This window comes from Scyliorhinus canicula, chromosome 10 (assembly GCF_902713615.1).
Source record: "Scyliorhinus canicula chromosome 10, sScyCan1.1, whole genome shotgun sequence".
NCBI classification, from domain to species: domain Eukaryota; kingdom Metazoa; phylum Chordata; class Chondrichthyes; order Carcharhiniformes; family Scyliorhinidae; genus Scyliorhinus; species Scyliorhinus canicula.
In genome coordinates, this window is record NC_052155.1 from 189,170,941 (window position 1) to 189,189,744 (window position 18,804).

General features: G+C 50.6%; 1 protein-coding gene across 1 annotated transcript in view; it reads left to right on the forward strand.

Annotated features, from left to right (window-relative positions):
* The window catches only part of pkhd1l1.1 (PKHD1 like 1, tandem duplicate 1), a 186,950-nt gene that overhangs the window by 46,390 nt on the left and 121,756 nt on the right, over positions 1-18,804 (forward strand). Inside the window, 5 exon segments of the mRNA XM_038808494.1 lie at positions 2,926-3,039; positions 4,595-4,726; positions 5,404-5,525; positions 10,196-10,362; positions 16,225-16,397. Coding sequence (XP_038664422.1) covers positions 2,926-3,039; positions 4,595-4,726; positions 5,404-5,525; positions 10,196-10,362; positions 16,225-16,397 — 708 coding nt within the window.

An 18,804-nucleotide genomic window follows, 5' to 3' on the forward strand; every position in this document is an offset into this window, starting at 1 on the left:
ACTCTGCACATCTTTGGGTTGTGGGGGCGAAACCCACGCAGACACGGGGAGAATGTGCAAACTCCACACGGACAGTGACCCAGAGCTGGGATCGAACCTGGGACCTCAGCGCCGTGAGACGGTTGTGCTAACCACTAGGCCACCGTGCTGCCCTTTTAGTGCCTCAATTAGTCTCACCTTCAGATACCAATACTTGGAAAATGAAGACGTTCTGTCCCCAAAGCAAAATCCACTTTTCATTCCTAAACGTTGAGCTTCTGAGTCATTACTCTTGGCTGCTGAACAATTGTTTCATTGTAACACAGTAAGGCCTGTATATCTGACCTTCATCAATTACGCTGGAGAAGATAGGGGTCAACTGCCTTCTTTTTTTTAAGTATTTTTATTAAGGTTTTGCAGAATTTTCATAATAAAACAGCAATAACCATAATAACAAAACAAACTAGAGTGAACATTAACATAGTGCACAAAGGGAATATACATTAACAATTAAATAGACATTACCCCACTCGACCCAGTCTTCCCATATCATCCCAATAAAGCGCACCCCCCCCCCCCCCCCCCCCCACGGATTGCTGCTGCTGCTGACATTTTAATTTTCCCCGAGAAAGTCGACGAACGGCTGCCACCTCTAAGAGAACCCTAGCGTAGACCCTCTTAAGGCAAACTTTATTTTCTTGAGGCGGAGAAACCCAGCCATGTCGGTAACCCAAGTCTCTACACTAGGGAGCTTCGAGCCCCTCCACATTAATAAAATCCGTCTCCGGGCTACTAGGGAGGCAAAGGCCAAGACATCGGCCTCTTTCGCCCCCTGAACTCCCGGGTCTTCTGACACTCCAAAGATCGCTATCTCTGGACTCAGCACCACCCGTGTGTTAAGCAACTTGGGCATTGCCCTCGCGAACCCTTGCCAGAACTCTCTAAGCTCCGGCCATGCCCAAAACATGTGGACATGGTCAGCAGGGCTGCCCTTGCACCTCATACACCTGTCTTCTGCCCCAGAAAACTGGCTCATTCTCACTGCCATCATGTGTGCCCGGTGGACCACCTTAAACTGAATTAGACTGAGCCTGGCACATGATGAGGAGGAATTAACCCTGCCCAGGACCTCTGCCCATAGACCCACTTCCATCTCCTCACCTAGCTCCTCCTCCCACTTACCCTTGAGCTCCTCCACTGGGGTTTCCTCCGCCCCCTGTAATTCCTGGTAGATATCCGACACCTTCTCCTACCCCACCCAGGTGCCGGAGACCACCCTGTCCTGTATCCTCCGTGGCAGCAGCGTCAGAAAGGCCACTACCTGTTTTTTCAGGAAGGCTCGTACTTGCAGATATTTAAAGGCGTTTCCTGGCGGCAGATTAAATTTGTCCTCTAGCGCCTTCAAACTGGGAAAGCTTCCGTCTATGAACAGATCTCCCATCCTTCTGATGCCTGCCCTCTGCCAACTCTGGAACCCACCATCCATCCTACCCGGGACAAACCTGTGATTGTTGCATATCGGGGTCCAGACCGACGCTCCCTCCACCCTCTTGTACCTCCTCCACTGTCCCCAGATCCACAGTGTCGCCACCACCACTGGACTTGTGGAGTGGTCAGCGAGAACGGCAAAGGAGCTGTTATCAAATCTCCCAGAGTAGTACCTTTACACAATGCCACCTCCTGCAGCTCCCACGCCGCCCTCCCCTCCCCCCACCCACTTCCTAATCACAGCAATATTGGCCGCCCAGTAGTAGATGCCCCCCCCCACCTTCCCCGACTGCACTCCAACAGCGATCTGCTTACTCGCGGGGTCTTATTCGCCCACGCAAAGTCCTTAATGATCCTACTCATCCGCTTAAAAAAGGCCTTAGGGATGAAGATGGGGAGGCACGGAAAGTCAAACAAAAATCTGGGGAGGACAGTCATTTTCAGGGTCTGCACCCTCCCTCCAGTGACAGCGGGAGCGTGTCCCACCTTTTAAAGTCCCCTTCCATTTGCTCCACCAACCGGGTCAGGTTGAGCCTGTGGTGGGCATCCCATTTCCTGGCCACCTGTATACCCAGGTAACAAAAACCTTTCTCTACCATCCTGAGTGGCAGCTCTTTCAGTCTCTCCTCCTGCCCCTTGGCCTGGATCACAAACAACTCGCTCTTTCCCATGTTCAGTTTGTGCCTTGAAAAACTACCAAAATCCCTCAGGATCCGCAGAACCTCCCCCATCCCCTCCACAGGGTCCGAAATGTACAGGAGCAAATCATCCGCGTATAGCGAGATGCGATGTTCAACCCCCACCCCCTGAACCAGTCCCCGCCAGTTCCTCGAAGCTCTCAGCACCATAGTGGGTCTCTCGTTAGGGCAAATAGTAACGGGGAGAGGGGTCACCCCTGCCTCGTTCCCCGGTGAAGTTCGAAGCACCCCGACCTCAGCCGGTTTGTACATACACTTGCTACAGGCGCCTGGTACAGCGATTTCACCCAGCCAATAAAGCCCTCACCGTGAACTGCCTCTTGTGCGTATCTGAGGGATGTGCTTGGCCATTTCAATGGTCACTGAAGAATCGACCACATTGGTGTGGGTCTGGAGTCACATGTAGGCCAGACCGGGTAAGGACGGCAGATTCCCTTCCTGCAGGGGCCTTAGTGATCCACCAATCCAGTATTTTGTGGTTCCCATTGCTGATGCTAACTTGTTGCTCTGGGTTTACTTAATGAATTGAAACTGCTCTGGTGAGATTCAAACTCATGGCTCAGGGTCACCGGCCACAGGATCATGGCCAAGGTGGTACCATTCCCACTCTGGTGTCTGAGACTAGTGACATGGCCGATACAGAGTTACAGCTCAGACAGTGACGGGCAGAGGACTGAAAGATGCTCAGAAGCTGTGGCTAGTTTGACCAGCGCCAATAACCAGGATTCTTCCTTCTGCTCATTAAAACCTTTCATTCCAGGTCAAAGCTGCTATAGAAGACTTGGCGAGTGCCAAATGCCCAGAGCACATTGTGGATTACAGGGAAGGGTACGCTGTCAAATATTTCAACAATTTTGAAGATGACGAAGAAAAGGTATTTGCACAAAATAAAAATAATCAGATTAAATCAATCATTCAATTCATTAACACTTTCTTCAGAATATAGGTGATTTTTGAAACAATGAGTTTCAAAGTGACTTGGATTTAGTTCCTCAGCAATTGGTCTATAGGATCAAGATCTACGCTGGAGACATGGGCACAGAAACCAAGTTGGCACTCCGAGTGCAGTACTGAGGGAGTGCCGCACTGTCAGAGGGTCAGTACTGAGGGAGTGCCGCACTGTCAGAGGGTCAGTACTGAGGGAGTGCCGCACTGTCAGAGGGTCAGTACTGAGGGAGTGCCGCACTGTCAGAGGGTCAGTACTGAGGGAGTGCTGCACTGTCAGAGGGTCAGTACTGAGGGAGTGCTGCACTGTCAGAGGGTCAGTACTGAGGGAGTGCTGCACTGTCAGAGGGTCAGTACTGAGGGAGTGCCGCACTGTCAGAGGGTCAGTACTGAGGAAGTGCTGCACTGTCAGAGGGTCAGTACTGAGGGAGTGCCGCACTGTCAGAGGGTCAGTACTGAGGGAGTGCTGCACTGTCAGAGGGTCAGTACTGAGGGAGCACCGCACTGTCAGAGGGTCAGTGCTGAGGGAGTGCCGCATTGTCAGAGGGTCAGTACTGAGGGAGTGCCGCACTGTCAGAGGGTCAGTACTGAGGGAGTGCTGCACTGTCAGAGGGTCAGTACTGAGGGAGTGCCACACTGTCAGAGGGTCAGTACTGAGGGAGTACCGCACTGTCAGAGGGTCAGTACTGAGGGAGTGCCGCACTGTCAGAGGGTCAGTACTGAGGGAGTGCCGCACTGTCAGAGGGTCAGTACTGAGGGAGTGCCGCACTGTCAGAGGGTCAGTACAGAGGGAGTGCCGCACTGTCAGAGGGTCAGTACTGAGGGAGTGCCGCACTGTCAGAGGGTCAGTACTGAGGGAGCGCCGCACTGTCAGAGGGTCAGTACTGAGGGAGTGCTCACTGTCAGAGGGTCAGTACTGAGGGATTGCAGCACTGTCAGAGGGTCAGTACTGAGGGAGTGCTCACTGTCAGAGGGTCAGTACTGAGGGATTGCAGCACTGTCAGAGGGTCAGTACTGAGGGAGAGCTGCACTGTCAGAGGGTCAGTACTGAGGGAGTGCCGCACTGTCAGAGGGTCAGTACTGAGGGAGAGCTGCATTGCCGTGCCGTCTCTTCACACCTGCCTGTTAAAGATCCTGGCTGCTTTATCCTCATTCCCATTGAAGCCAATGGAATGTGTAACGGGACAGGATAAATAATGAACAGCCAAGCCAACACTTGCTGTTGTTTCTCCCAATGAATTGAATATTACCACTGGTGTATCTGTGATATGAATTAATAGTCTATCACATGCTGCTTTTAGAACCAACTTACACCAATCGGCCACCATCATGGTCACCTTTCCTGAGACCAGCTTTTTATTAACAGTTTTAAACTGATTTCAGATTTCTCCAACTGTCTCCCAGGGATTGGAACTCACTCCCGCTGAATTATTCCACAGTCCATCAATAGAATGTAATTTCCTGTTTCCCGTTTAACCTTGTAGACCAGCTGGCAAGGTGGCCAGGTAACAAGGAACACTGATGCTTTCTGTGGACGTTCCTGTGCAAAAAACCCCACATCTTTGTTTGGCTTTGCAAACTATCATCTTCCATTCTCGCTCAGCGTACACAGCCAGGTGAGTCTAAAGCTACTGGGAGGTGAATGCAAACACTCCTTGAATCACCCTGTCATCTGACAGTAGCTACATTTGAAGTGCTTTGATTATACTGCTACTCTGAAAATGGGTAGGTTTTTGAGGCTGCTTTAGACTTGTTACAAATCTGCTGGTTTCTGTCTCAGGGCCTTATTCATGTGAGTTTGATCTGTGATGTTCAATGATGGTCTGTCCGCACATTTAGTTGGGGAGGGAAGAAAAATGGGGAGTGCAGGGAAGAATTTGACTTTGCAAAGTGACAGGGTTACCAACTGCAAAGTTGATTGTTCACATATTTGGCACAAAGATCTTCACAAGAATGGTATTTTGAGCATTTTCCTTGGGCCCTGATTGGATACACTGGTATTGCATTTTATATTTGTCTGTATTTGAATGAAGTTGGGCGAGTACTGGCCGTAACTTCAAGTCAGCAGAAAGGGTACAATATTGGCCATATTACTGAGTTTCAATAGTTGTTAGTATAAATCTTGGTTGAATTAAACTCCTGTGATGGATTCCTGTATGTTTATTTTGCTCAATGCACTGAGGAATGCTGTAGGTTCTGTACAAATAATGTCTTGCTCTGCAGCTTTTGAGTAAGTCACTCTGGGATATGATACATGAACAGTATGCTGATGTGACTTTAATCGTCTGTTCAGCTTTGTTTTGCATACAAAGGTTTTTTGCAAAATTATCTTCAACTGTCGGTCAGCTACAGGAACAAAGGTGGAAAATTTGAAAAATCTGTTTGGATCCAACACAGTTTCACCCAAGAGAATCGGTGAGCACTGGTCCTTAAATATTATTTTATTTGGATTTAGACTGATTGTGCGGTTATGAAACAGGAGGCCATTTGGTCAGTCGGATCTGTGCTGGCCCTCTGCAAGAGCAGCGCACCTAATGCCAACCCCCAATTTATCTTTGCAACTGAACTTCCTCATCCCGGGAACCATTCTCATGAATCTTGCTTCATATTCTGTCCAAATTCTGCCGTAGTTGCTGGATTTGCCCATTACCGAAATGGTCCATGTAACCGCAGTCAGTATAACAGTAACTGACGGCTGCCTTGGGGTTTGAGTAGACAGAGATATTCCAGATTTCTGAAGATTCCACTCTGGGCAGGAATGCACACTGGATGGGGAGGCTGATAGAATCAGACTCAGCATTTAAACTAAGTGGCAGTAAAGTAATCCTTTGAAGTTTTGTTTTTTTAACTTGCGTTCTCTATCATCGGGGGAATAAGAAAAACCTACAATGTCACATTTTATAATGTTTGCAGTCAAACAAACAAATCCGAAAGAAAGGGGAAGGGATTTGTTTTTATATAATTCCTTTTTAACAGGGCGACACGGTGGCACAGTGGTTAGCACTGCTGCCTCACGGCGCTGAGGACACGGGTTCGATCCCGGCTCTGGGTCACTGCCCGTATGGAGTTTGCACATTCTCCCCGTGTCTGTGTGGGTCTCACCCCCACAACCCAAAGATGTCCAGGGTAGGTGGATTGGCCACGCTAAATTGCAACTTAATTGGAAAGTAAAATAATTGGGTACTCTAAATTTATAAAAAAATATATAATTCCTTTTCAACACTCCAGGATGTCACAGAACACAAGGGCTGGGATTCTCCGCCGCCGGTGGGGTGCTCCGTTTTGCCGGCCCCCGAGGGATTTCTGATGGGGTGGGGCTGATCCACAATGGGAAACCCCAATTTAAAAAAAAAATAAATTTAGAATATCCAATTAATTTTTTCCAATTAAGGGGCAATTTAACGTTGCCAATCCACCTAACCTGCATATCTTTGGGTTGTGGGGGTGAAACCCACGCAGACACGGGGAGATCAATGGGAAACCCCATTGACCGGCCGGTGTAACGGAGAATCCCGGCGGCGGGTCGGAGCAGAAATGTGGCACAGCGGGGCGGAGAATTCAGCCCAAGATGTTTGTGCATTCAAACCCACCCCAGAGATTTGAGCCCATTACTCCGGACTGAAATTCCTCGTGCAGTACTGGGACAGTGCCGCATTGCCTGAGGTGTCGTGTTTCAAATCAGATGTTAACCTGAAGCCTCTCAGTCAGAAGCTAAACATCCCATCACACTTACCAAAGTAAAACTGGGCAGTTGTCCCTGGTGACTTGACCAATATTCATCCCTCAATCACAAAAGTGTTTGTGGGAGCTTTCTGTGCACAAATTGACTGCTACATTACAAGTTTTTTTAAAAAATAATTTTTATTCAAAGTTTTCAACTACAAATTTTCTCCCAACAATAAGATAAACAGAATACAAAAATAAACAGAACCCCCCCCCCCAATACAAAGCAATAAATTAATAACAATACAAAAAGCAAAAAAGTAACAGACAAACAGTCTCAAAAACAACCCCCCTTAACAAATCCCTAACCCCCCCCCCCCCCCCGGGTTGCTGCGGAGATTGACCACCCTCTAACCCTCCGCCAGAAAATCGAGAAAGGGCTGCCACCGCCGGAAGAACCCGACCCCCTCAGGGCAAACGTAACCTTCTCCAGCCTGATGAACCCGGCCATGTCGTTGACCCAGGATTCCGGGCTCGGGGGCTTCGCGTCCCTCCACTTACCAGAGACGCAAAGGCCAGGGTACCGGCCTCTCTCGCCTCCTGCACTCCCGGCTCCGATGCTACCCCAAAGATCGCGAGCCCCCAGCCCGGCTCCACTCTGGACCCGACCACCTTGGACAAAGTCCCCGCCACCCTCTTCCAAAACCCCTCCAACGCCGGACATGCCCAGAACATGTGGGTGTGGTTCGTCGGGCCTCCCAAACACCTCCCACACCTGTCCTCCCCCCCAAAGAACCGGCTCATCCTGGCCCCAGTCATGTGCGCCCTATGCAGCACCTTCAGCTGAATCAAGCTGAGCCGTACGCAAGAAGAGGACGAGTTCACCCTCCCCAGGGCGTCCGCCCATGTCCCATCGTCAATCTCTTCCCCTAGCTCCTCCTCCCACTTCGCTTTCAGCTCCTCCACCGCGGCCTCCTCCTCTTCCTGCATCATCTGATAAATCGCCGAGATCCTCCCCTCACCGACCCACGTCCCCGAGAGCACCCTATCCTGCACCTCTCTAGGCGGCAGCAGCGGGAACTCCGCGACCTGCCGCTTAACAAACACCCTAATCTGCATATACCTGAAAGCATTCCCGGGGGGAGACCCCACTTCCCCTCCAACTCCTCTAAAGTCGCAAACTTCCCGTTGAGGAAAAGGTCCCCCATCCACCTGATGCCTGCCCTATGCCAACTCAAAAACCCACCATCCATTCTCCCTGGTGCAAACCGGTGATTGCCCCGTATCGGAGCCCACACTGAGGCCTTCACTTCCCCCCTGTGCCGCCTCCACTGTCCCCAAATTGTGAGGGGAGCCACCACTACCGGACTCGTAGAATACCTTGCCGGGGGAGTGGGAGCGGGGCCGTCACCAGCGCCTCCAAACTCGTGCCCACACAGGACGCCACCTCCAGCCTCTTCCATGCAGCACCCTCCCCCTCCATCACCCACCTGCCCAGCAATACCCACACAGGTTGGGCAACACCAAGCTGCCTACCTCCCTTCTTCGCTCCAGGAATACCCTCCTCACTCTCAGGGTCTTCCACGCCCACACAAACCCCAGAATAGTCTTGTTAACCCTCTTTAAAAAAGCCTTCGGGATCAATATGGGGAGGCACTGGAAAAGAAACAAGAACCTCGGGAGCACCGTCATCTTAACTGACTGGACCCTACCCGCCAATGACAGTGGCAGCGCATCCCACCTCTTAAACTCCTCCTCCATCTGCTCCACCAGCCTCGAAAAGTTTAGCCTATGCAGGGCCCCCCAGCTCCTAGCTATCTGGACCCCAAGATACCTAAAGCTCCTCCCTGCCCTCTTCAACGGGAGCTCTCCTATCTCCCTCTCCTGATCCCCCGGGTGCAGCACGAACAGCTCACTCTTCCTCAGGCTGAGCTTATAGCCCGAAAAATCCCCAAACTCCCCAAGTATCTTCAGCACCTCTGGCATCCCCCCCGCCGGATCCGCGATGTACAGCAGCAAATCATCCGCGTACAGCGACAGTCAGTGTGTCCCTCCCCCCCCCCGTCCCCCCCCCCCCCCCCCCCCCCCCCCCCCCCGCACAATCCCCCTCCAGTTCTTCGAATCCCTCAGTGCCATGGCCAAGGGCTCAATCGCTAATGCGAAGAGAGCAGGGGAGACAAGGGGCACCCCTGCCTCGTCCCCCGGGGCAACCGAAAGTCATCCGACCTCCTCCCATTCGTCACCACACTCGCTACCGGGGAGCTGTACAGCAGCCTCACCCGGCTACTGAATCCCTCACCAAACCCAAATCTCCTCAGCCCTTCCCACAGGTAGCTCCACTCCACCCTGTCAAAGGCCTTCTCCGCATCCATCGATGCTACTATTTCTGCCTCCCCAGCCACCGACGCCATCATCGTAACATTAAGAAGCTTCCGTACATTGACATTCAGCTGCCTCCCCTTCACAAACCCCGTTTGGTCCTCGTGTATAACCATCGGGATCACATCACTACATTACAACAGTGACTGGACGTCAAACATATTTCATTGTCTGTTCAGTGCTTTGGGATGTGCTGGGGTTCTGAAAGGTGTAGCAGCTGCAGAGTTTGGTCTATTGAAGCTCGGTTTTAAGTAACCCCACCCCCCCCCCCCCCCCCCCACCCCCTCCCGCCCCCTCCAAAGGAGTTAATATTGCAGACTAATGATTTGAGACAATCTGCTGGATGGGTCATCAGTGAATGGACTACCTTTAGGACATTGGGAGAGGGAAGAGGAGTTCCTGAGCCCTGGCAATCAGAATTTGAAACCCATGAAACACACTCCAGTTTACACTCTGTATAAATGTTATCAGTTAGAAAGTTTGGGAGGGGATGTAACTTTGATGATGGCAAAGTTTAAATCAGAACCACAGGATTTTTAACATCAAGAACTTGAGATATATAGGAATTAGTGGGAACTTGGAGTGACACCTGCTGTGTTCAATTGTTTAAATGTTTGATTATGTGAGTCTGTTTACTATTGATATTCACTGTATTTGATTGTTTAAGCCTGGGTGTGGACTCAGAGTAAAGTTATAAAAAGAGCTGGAAACCAGACCTTAAACGCGGAGCAGACATTTCAAAGCACTGTAGATAAACAGGTCACATGCACAGGAATTAGTGTAATCTCTGCATAACTCTGAGATATAAGTTATACAACAACATCAAACGTCCTCCTATCCAGCCAGTCGACAGATGCAATGTTTGCATTCCCCTGCTTTTGGAGGCCCCCTCACATTGGAGCAGGTTTTCAATATTCAGCCAGCAGGCAAAATTGGTTTTCACAAAATAGAAATCTTGGTTTGTGGCTGTCTAATGTGGGCTTGAATGTTGAGTTTAATGTGCTGGGCTGTACTGTACCTTATTGAATGTTTATTGACTCCAGCTGGTCCTACACCTGTATCGATTTGCTCGATGGTGTGAAATCCGTGTTTCCTAGTGGAAGAAACTTTATGTTGATGCGAATTAATCTACAGAGAATCACACCAGACCAGGATTTGTTTGTGGACACTGTGTACATTGGACAGAGGGCAACAACGCAGAATCAAAATGGTATTTTCATTTTGTATTTCAAACCTGAGTTTCAGGTCATAATCCCAACACTATAATTGTGATGAAACAGGAATGTAGTGAAGAACTTTTGGAGATTCGATTCAAGTTTTAAAAAAATTATTTTTATGGGATGTGGGCGTCGCTGGCTGGGCCAGCATTTATTGCCCATCCCTAACTGCCCTTGAGAAGGTGGTGGTGAGCCTCGTTCTTGAACCCGCTGCAGTCCTTGAGGTGTAGGTACACCCACAGTGCTGTTAGGGAGGGAGTTCCAGGATTTTGCCCCAGCGACAGTGAAGGAACGGCTGATATATTTCCAAGTCGGGGTGGTGAGTGACTTGGAGGGGAAGCTCCAGGTGGTGGGGTTCCCAGGTATCTGCTGCTCTTGTCCTTCTAGATGGTAGTGGTCGTGGGTTTGGAAGGTGCTGCCTCAGGAACCTTGGTGAGTTCCTGCAGTTAAAATGTAGCCCAACTAGAACTATAAAGCTCAATAATGCCTGATTCAACACTGGCTATAAGAAACAGAAACAAACACAAAGTAAGAAAAGGAACATTAAATCCATGAAGCATGTTGACTTCTTTGATATGAACAGTTCTGTTGCAAGAGTTTAAACCTTGAATCTGTAAAATCTACCCTCGCGTATCTGGTGCTCCCTCTGAGCATCGTACAGGTGAGAGAAATGGTCTGGTTTTGTTCTGTGAGGATATCAAGGGATATGGATCAGAGATGGGTAAGTAGAGTTGGGGTACTGATCAGCCATGAGCTAACACAACAAAACAATCTCAAAGGGCTTGTGATATTTTTAAAGGATTGGCTTACAGACCATGAATGTACAAGAGCTTTATTGGACAGGTGTTTTCACACAGGCTGTTAGGATAGTTTGCCCATTTACCCATGCAAACAGCTGATGATCTCAACAATGTGGCACATGATCAGATTCTTAAAGTGACCTTGTTCCAATGAGGAACAAACATAAACACACATTCCTCCCCCTTTACATCAGAGATTTCTGCAATGAAACACAAACTAACGTTAATAATCAAAATTTACAATATGAACAATTATAAACACAATTGTCAATAAATTGGACAATTCAGAGGACGTCTATTTCTGTGTGGTTCTCTGCAAACCGCAGCAGATACCTGGGGCTGGATTCTCTGCTGGCAGGATGCTCCGTTTTGCCCAGGGGTTTCCCGGTGGTGTGGGGTTACCCACAATGGGAAACCCCATTGACCGGCCGGCGGGGTGAGGCAGAATGTGGTGCGGTTGGCTGGAGCGTCCCAATGCAGCTTTTTTGTGTTGACTACAACCTCTGGTGTTTTGGGGTTAGTTTGGACATCGTCCGAAGTTGAAATGAATGAAAATGAAAATCGCTTATTGTCACGAGTAGGCTTCAAATGAAGTTCCTGTGAAAAGCCCCTAGTCGCCACATTCCAGCGCCTGTTCGGGGGGGTGGGGCTGGTACGGGTATTGAACCGTGCTGCTGGCCTGCCTTGGTCTGCTTTAAAAGCCAGCTCTTTAGCCCTGTGCTAAACCAGCCCCTAGCTGTCTCAATCCGAGTTGGAGGTAGACTCTGTGTCGTGTTCAGAGGTTGACTCGGTGTTGAAATGTCCTCAACTGGGGTTCTGTCTTCCACAGTTGTTTCTGGTTTTGTCAGTTCCTCAGGAATATCTATGTCTTCACTGGCCACAGTCTGTTGCAGACTCTCGGTTGACTCTGTCTCTGGAAAACTAGTTCTAGTTGCTAAACATTGATCAGCGTGTCTCCTCCACACTATATCGTCCCGAGTTTGAACGGTGTTGGAGACCAGTCCTGTCAGTGCTAAGACGATGGAAGGTATCCACTTCTCACTGGTGGCATAGTTCCTTGCTAATACTTCCTGATCTTTCTGAAAAACATGGTGTTTAGCTCTGTTCTCACATCGTAAAACCTGCCTTTGCTGTTTCCTTGCAACAATTTCTCTTGTCTTGGGCTGCTTCAGCAAACACTGGGTGTAATTGACGTTTTGCCATGAGTGATGCAGGAGAACTTTGGGTTGTCGAATGTGTTGTATTCCTGTATGTCATCAGGAATTGGCTGAGTCGTTTAGACAATGATCCTTGCTCACAATTTACCTTCAGTGAATGCTTCATTGTCTGAACAAAGCTAGTCCCCAAGACTGCTGGCTACTCAATGTACTGACACGGGATCTAGAACACAGGGTGTCATAGAACTTGATAATGAACTGTTTAGAACATAGAACAGTACAGCACAGAACAGGCCCTTCGGCCCTCGATGTTGTGCCGAGCATTGTCTGAAACCAAAATCAAGCTATCCCACTCCCTGTCATTCTGCTGCGCTCCATGTGCCTATTCAATAACCGCTTGGAAGTCCCTAAAGTGTCCGACTCCACTATCACAGCAGGCAGTCCATTCCACACCCTAACCACTCTCTGAGTAAAGAACCTACCTCGGATATCCCTCCTATATCTCCCACCCTGAATCTTGTACTTATGCCCCATTGTAACAGCTACATCCACTCGAGGAAATAGTCTCTGAACGTCCACTCTATCTATCCCCCTCATCATCTTATAAACCTCTATTAAGTAGCCTCTCATCCTCCTCCGCTCCAAAGAGAAAAGCCCTGACTCCCTCAACCTTTCCTCATAAGACCTATCCTGCAAACCAGGCAGCATCCTGGTAAATCTCCTTTGCACCCTTTCCAATGCTTCCACATCCTTCCTATAATGAGGTGACCAGAACTGCACACAATACTCCAAATGTGGCCTCACCAGGGTCATGTATAGTTTCAGCATAACCCCGCGGCTCTTAAACCCAAGCCCCCTGTTAATAAACGCTAACACGCTATAAGACTTCTTCACGGCTCTATCCACTTGTGGCAACCTTCAGAGATCTGTGGACATGAACCCCAAGATCTCTCTGTTCCTCCACATTCCTCAGAACCCTGCTGTTAACCCTGTAATCCGCATTCAAATTTTTTCTACCAAAATGAATCACCTCGCACTTATCAGGGTTAAACGCCATCTGCCATTTTTCGGCCCAGCTCTGCATCCTATCAATGTCTCTTTGCAGCCTACAACAGCCCTCCACCTAGGGGATGGTTTAGCTCACTCGGCTAAATCGCTGGCTTTTAAAGCAGACCAAGCAGGCCAGCAGCACGGTTCGATTCCCGTACCAGCCTCTCCGGACAGGTGCCGGAATGTGGCGACTAGGGGCTTTTCACAGTAACTTTGTTGAAGCTTACTCGTGACAATAAGCAATTTTCATTTTTTCACCTCATCCACTACTCCACCAATCTTGGTGCCACCAGCAAATTTACTGACCCACCCTTCAGCACCCTCCTCCAAGTCATTGATAAAAATCACAAATAGCAGAGGATGTGCCCCCCCCCTCTTGTCGGCCTATCCACATATTGTGTCAGGAAACCCTCCTGCACACACTGTTCAAAAACTGCCCCATCCGAACTGTTCGACCTATAGAGGTTCCAATCAATATTTGGAAAGTTAAAGTTACCCATGACAACTACCCTGAGACCTCCACACCTATCCATAATCTCTTTTGCAATTTCTTCCTCCACATCTCTATTACTATTTGGGGGCCTATAGAAAACTCCTAACAATGTGACCGCTCCTTTCCTATTTCTAATTTCAGCCCATATTACCTCAGTAGGCAGATCCCCTTCAAACTGCCTTTCTGCAGCCGTTAAACTATCCTTGATTAACGATGCAACTCCTCCACCTCTTTTACCGCCTTCCCTACTCTTACTGAAACATCTATACCCCGGAACTTCCAACAACCATTCCTGTCCCTGTTCTAACCATGTCTCCGTAATGGCCACAACATTGTTTAGGTTCCAGAGAATTCCGTATTTCCTCCAGAGAGGAAATGTAGGAGTCAGGATGTAAAGCAGTCTGATTAGGGGTAAAGCCTCAAAGCTGTACATACTTTAAAAAAGGAATGCCTCAGGTGTTGGCACAGTTGCTCAAAGGATGACAAGTAAGTAGCGAAGGTACAAATAAACAAGAGCTTTATTGGAAAGGTGTTTACGCTGCAGGCTGTTAGAATAAACTGCCAATGACATCATCAATACGCCCCGTGATTGGATTCTTAAACTGACCTTGTTCCAACTCAGAACAAACATGAACACACAACAGAACTGAATAGTCTCTTCTTCTTACTATGTTTCCACGGCAGGAGATGCATCAATTATGGTACGCCAGGACATCCATCTAAAACTGGTAATCTGAGTGGAAGGCATTAGAAACTGGCACATGGCTCTTGTTGGAGACGCTAGTCAAGACCTTATTTACAGTGATCTATATCTGAAGTAGATCCATATCTGAGGCAGATCCATATCTGAGGCAGATCCATATCTGAGGCAGATCCATATCTGAAGTAGATCCATATCTGAGGCAGATCCATATCTGAGGCAGATCCATATCTGAAGTAGATCCATATCTGAGGCAGATCCATATCTGAGGCAGATCCATATCTGAGGCAGATCCATATGAGGTAGATCCATATCTGAGGTAGATCCATATTGATTGATTGATCGATTGATTAATTTGATTTATTGTCACATGTACCAAAGTACAGTGAAAAGTATTTTTCTGCAGCCAAGGGTATGTACGTACATAGTAGACAAAAAGAATAATCAACAGAGAACATTGACAAATGGTTCATCGACAAACAGTGATTGGTTACAGTGCGGAACAAGGGGCCAAACAAAGCAAATACATGAGCAAGAGCAGCATAGGGCGTTGTGAATAGTGTTCTTACAGGGAACAGATCAGTCCGAGGGGGAGTCGTTGAGGAGTCTTGTAGCTGTGGGGAAGAAGCTGTTCCTATGTCTGGATGTGCGGGTCTTCAGACTTCTGTACCTTCAGCCTGATGGAAGGGTCTGGAAGAAGGCAATGCCTGGGTGGGTGGGGTCTCTGATAATGCTGTCTGCCTTCCTGAGGCAGTGGGATGTGTATACTGAAGCAGCGTGGGGGTGACAAACTTGTGGGATGCGTTGGGCTGAGTTCACCACACTCTGCAGTTTCTTGCGATCTTGGACCAAGCAGTTGCCATACCAGGCTGAGGTAGATCCTTATTGAAGGTAGATCCATATCTGAGATAGATCCATATCTGAGGCAGATCCATATCTGAGGCAGATCCATATCTGAGGCAGATCCATATCTGAAGTAGATCCATATCTGAGGCAGATCCATATCTGAGGCAGATCCATATCTGAGGCAGATCCATATCTGAGGCAGATCCATATCTGAGGCAGATCCATATCTGAGGTATATCCATGTCTGAGGTATATCCATGTCTGAGGTAGATCTTTCTTGAAGGTAGATCCATATCTGAGGCAGATCCATATCTGAGTTAGAACATTTTCTGAGGTAGATCCATATCTGAGATAAATCCTTATTGAAGGTAGATCCATATCTGAGTTAGATCCTTATCTGAGGTAGATCCATATCTGAGTTAGAACATTATCTGAGGTAGATCCATATCTGAGATAAATCCTTATTGAAGGTAGATCCATATCTGAGTTAGATCCTTATCTGAGGTAGATCCATATCTGAGGTAGATCCATATCTGAGGCAAATCATATCTGAGTTAGAACATTATCTGAGGTAGATCCATATCTGAGATAAATCCTTATTGAAGGTAGATCCATATCTGAGATAAATCCTTATTGAAGGTAGATCCATATCTGAGGTAGACCTTGCCCACCCTGCAAGGCTAGACCTATTCTGACAGTTTTACCTTTGAAATATATTTCTGAGGATTAGTAGAGTTTGTTTGTGCATTATATAAATAGTTTGCAATATTTTGATTTTAAATTCAGTGAATGGCATTTTTAATTTGCAGGTCTACCAATGAGAAGTGACCCTCCATTGCTTGGCAGAGGAATTCTTATTGACAAGTTCATAGTTACCCAAGAAGGAATTAAAAATGATGTTGTGCATAATCAGTATGCAGTAACTATGGTTCCCATTGACTGTGGCTACAACATTCCACTGCTCCAGGTTGGCTTTGCTCAGGTCAGTGTTTGGGTAGAAATTGGTTATTGAGAGAATATTTTATGAACCTGCTTTATTCTCAGAGAGGCCTGGCCAGGTGTCCAGCAGGAGGGAGGTTATCTATTCTGGAGCAAAGGGAAGTAAATCAGTGGAATTTCTAAATGCTGAGAGACGTGGAATTGTAGAAGAGTCTAGATGCGGAAATTATTTCTAACTGATGGACACAACACAAAGCAAAAATCATTAATGGCGAGTGGCACTTTGGTACATATCTCAACAGGGTGTGATACGAAGCAGAGAATGTCATGCTTCAGTTGTTGCTAAGGCCTCATCTGAAGTAAGTCAGTTCAGTTCTGGGCGCGCTACCTCAGAAAGCTACATTGGCCCACATTAAACTTCACCTGTCATCGTTTTGCCCATTCACTTAATGTGTCTTTTGCCCCCTTGCAGCTTTCTGCTCGCAATTCTAGAACTTACTGACCCGTCCGTCCTACCAGCATTTCCAACGGTGATTAAATGTATCCCTGGAGGCTTTGTCAGATGATTTGTCCCCCGCACCACAGCCATTAGTCGACCAGCATATCCATGCTTGTGACACACGGACATCCTCCACCAATTGGAAAGTAAATTGACTCTTTACCCAAGTGGGTGATGCTGAACGGTCAGCCAAACAGCCAAACCCCGCACTCTACCCCCGCCCCATCACTCTTCTCCCCCCCCCCTCCACCCCCGCACTCTCCCCCTGCCCCATCACTCTCCCCCCCCTCCACCCCCGCACTCTCCCCCCGCCCCATCACTCTCCCCCCCTCCACCCCCGCACTCTCCCCCCGCCCAGCACTCTCCCCTGCCCCATCACTCTTCTCCCCCCCCTCCCCCGCCTCTCCCCCCGCCCCAGCACTCTCCCCTGCCCCATCACTCTTCTCCCCCCCTCCCCCGCCTCTCCCCCCGCCCCATCACTCTCCCCCCCTCCACCCCGCACTCTCCCCCGCCCCATAACTCTCCCCCCCCCTCCCCCCCGCACTCTGCCCCCGCCCCATCACTCTCCCCCCCCTCCACCCCCGCACTCTCCCCCCTGCCTCATCACTCTCCCCCCCTCCACCCCCGCACTCTCCCCCCCGCCCCATCACTCTCCCCCCCTCCACCCCCGCACTCTCCCCCCGCCTCATCACTCTCCCCCCCCTCCACCCCAGCACTCTGCCCCTGCCCCATCACTCTCCCCCCCCTCCCCCCCGCACTCTCCCCCTGCCCCATCACTCTCCCCCCTTCCCCCGCACTCTCCCCCCGCCCCATCACTCTTCTCCCCCCTCCACCCCCGCACTCTCCCCCTGCCCCATCACTCTCCCCCCCTCCACCCCAGCACTCTCCCCCCGCCCCATCACTCTCCCCCCCCTCCACCCCCGCCTCTCCCCCCGCCCCATCACTCTCCCCCCTCAACCCCCGCACTCTCCCCCCTGCCCCATCACTCTTCTCCCCCCCCTCCACCCCCGCACTCCCCCCCCGCCCCATCACTCTCCCCCCTCCCCCCCGCACTCTCCCCCTGCCCCATCACTCTCCCCCCCCCTCCACCCCAGCACTCTCCCCCCGCCCCATCACTCTCCCCCCCTCCACCCCCGCACTCTCCCCCCGCCCCATCACTCTCCACCCCCTCCACCCCGCAATCTCCCCCCTCCCCCCGCCTCTCCCCCCTGCCTCATCATTCTCTCCCCCCCTCCACCCCCGCACTCTCCCCCCGCCCCATCACTCTTCTCCCCCCCTCCACCCCCGCACTCTCCCCCTGCCCCATCACTCTTCTCCCCCCTCCCCCCCGCACTCTCCCCCCGCCCCATCACTCTCCCCCCCTCCCCCCCGCACTCTCCCCCCCTGCCCCATCACTCTTCTCCCCCCTCCACCCCCGCACTCTCCCCCCGCCCCATCACTCTTCTCCCCCCTCCACCCCCGCACTCTCCCCCCGCCCCATCACTCTCCCCCCTCCACCCCAGCACTCTCCCCCCCGCCCCATCACTCTCCCCCCCCTCCACCCCTGCACTCTCCCCCCGCCCCATCACTCATCTCCCCCCCCTCCACCCCCGCACTCTCCCCCCGCCCCATCACTCTCCCCCCCTCCACCCCGCAATCTCCCCCCTCCCCCCCGCCTCTCCCCCCTGCCTCATCACTCTCTCCCCCCTCCACCCCCACACTCTCCCCCGCCCCATCACTCTCCCCCCCCACCCCAGCACTCTCCCCCCGCCCCATCACTCTTCTCCCCCCTCCACCCCCGCACTCTCCCCCCGCCCCATCACTCTCCCCCCTCCACCCCCGCACTCTCCCCCCCGCCCCATCACTCTCCCCCCCCCACCCCCCCGCACTCTCCCCCTGCCCCATCACTCTCCCCCCCCCTCCACCCCCGTACTCTCCCCCCCGCCCCATCACTCTCCCCCTCTCACCCCGC